Source organism: Galeopterus variegatus, unplaced genomic scaffold (genome assembly GCF_000696425.1).
Source record: "Galeopterus variegatus unplaced genomic scaffold, G_variegatus-3.0.2 Scaffold2053, whole genome shotgun sequence".
NCBI classification, from domain to species: Eukaryota; Metazoa; Chordata; class Mammalia; order Dermoptera; family Cynocephalidae; genus Galeopterus; species Galeopterus variegatus.
In genome coordinates this window covers 241,242-241,867 of record NW_007728164.1, presented here as the reverse complement: position 1 = coordinate 241,867, position 626 = coordinate 241,242, and the positions used below count along the sequence as shown (strand labels likewise).

Sequence of the window (626 nt, the reverse complement as noted above, 5' to 3'; positions counted from 1 at the left end):
CCACTGAAAGTTTAAGGCAGATGAAATATTTTTATTTTATTCTTGGCTCTATTGAACTCTTACCGAGATGTCCTGCCAACAGAACCAACAGCAGTGCCAACCTCGTCCAAAGTCCCCTCCCAAATGCATCCCAAAGTGCCCCCCAAAATGCCCTCCAAAGTGCCCACCTCAGTGCCCAGCTCCATGTGTCTCTCCAGTCTCTTCTTGCTGTGGGCCTGGCTCCAAGATCTGCTGTGTCTCTGGGGCTGCTGTGTCTCTGGGACTGCTACGGCTCTGGGGGCTGCTGCGTCTCTGGGGGCTGCTGCGGCTCTGGGGGCTGCTTTAGCTTCAATTCTGTAGGCTGCTGCTGACCTGGGACCTGAGAACGACAGAGAGTAATCTTAGAGAACAGAAATGTCATGTCATCCCAGCTGTTGACTTCTCTTCCCCAGCCTTTTGTCTTCTGCTTTCTGGGTTCAGTATGCTTGATGTACACTCATGAGATTCCCTAGCTAAAATTCTCAGTTGATTTCCAGTCCCAAAAATTTACTGTGGAACCAGATTTGCTCTTGCTTCCTTAACCCTATTCAACAGTAAAGCTCACATTTTATTATCAAAGTCATGTTTCATTCCATTTTATTTAAGCT

The 626-nt window shown here is 47.8% G+C and overlaps 1 protein-coding gene across 1 annotated transcript; it reads left to right on the top strand.

Annotated features, from left to right (window-relative positions):
• Positions 1 to 67: 67 nt before the first annotated feature.
• On the top strand, positions 68 to 325 carry LOC103596608 (late cornified envelope protein 2C-like). The gene has a single exon (XM_008580266.1). The coding sequence runs from the start codon at positions 68 to 70 to the stop codon at positions 323 to 325; it is 258 nt and encodes an 85-aa protein (XP_008578488.1).
• The last annotated feature ends 301 nt before the right edge of the window (positions 326 to 626 follow it).

What these genes read in the sequence shown, in the direction of transcription:
- LOC103596608 (XM_008580266.1), top strand. Translation starts at nt 68, where the DNA reads ATGTCCTGCCAACAGAACCAACAGCAGTGCCAACCTCGTCCAAAGTCC.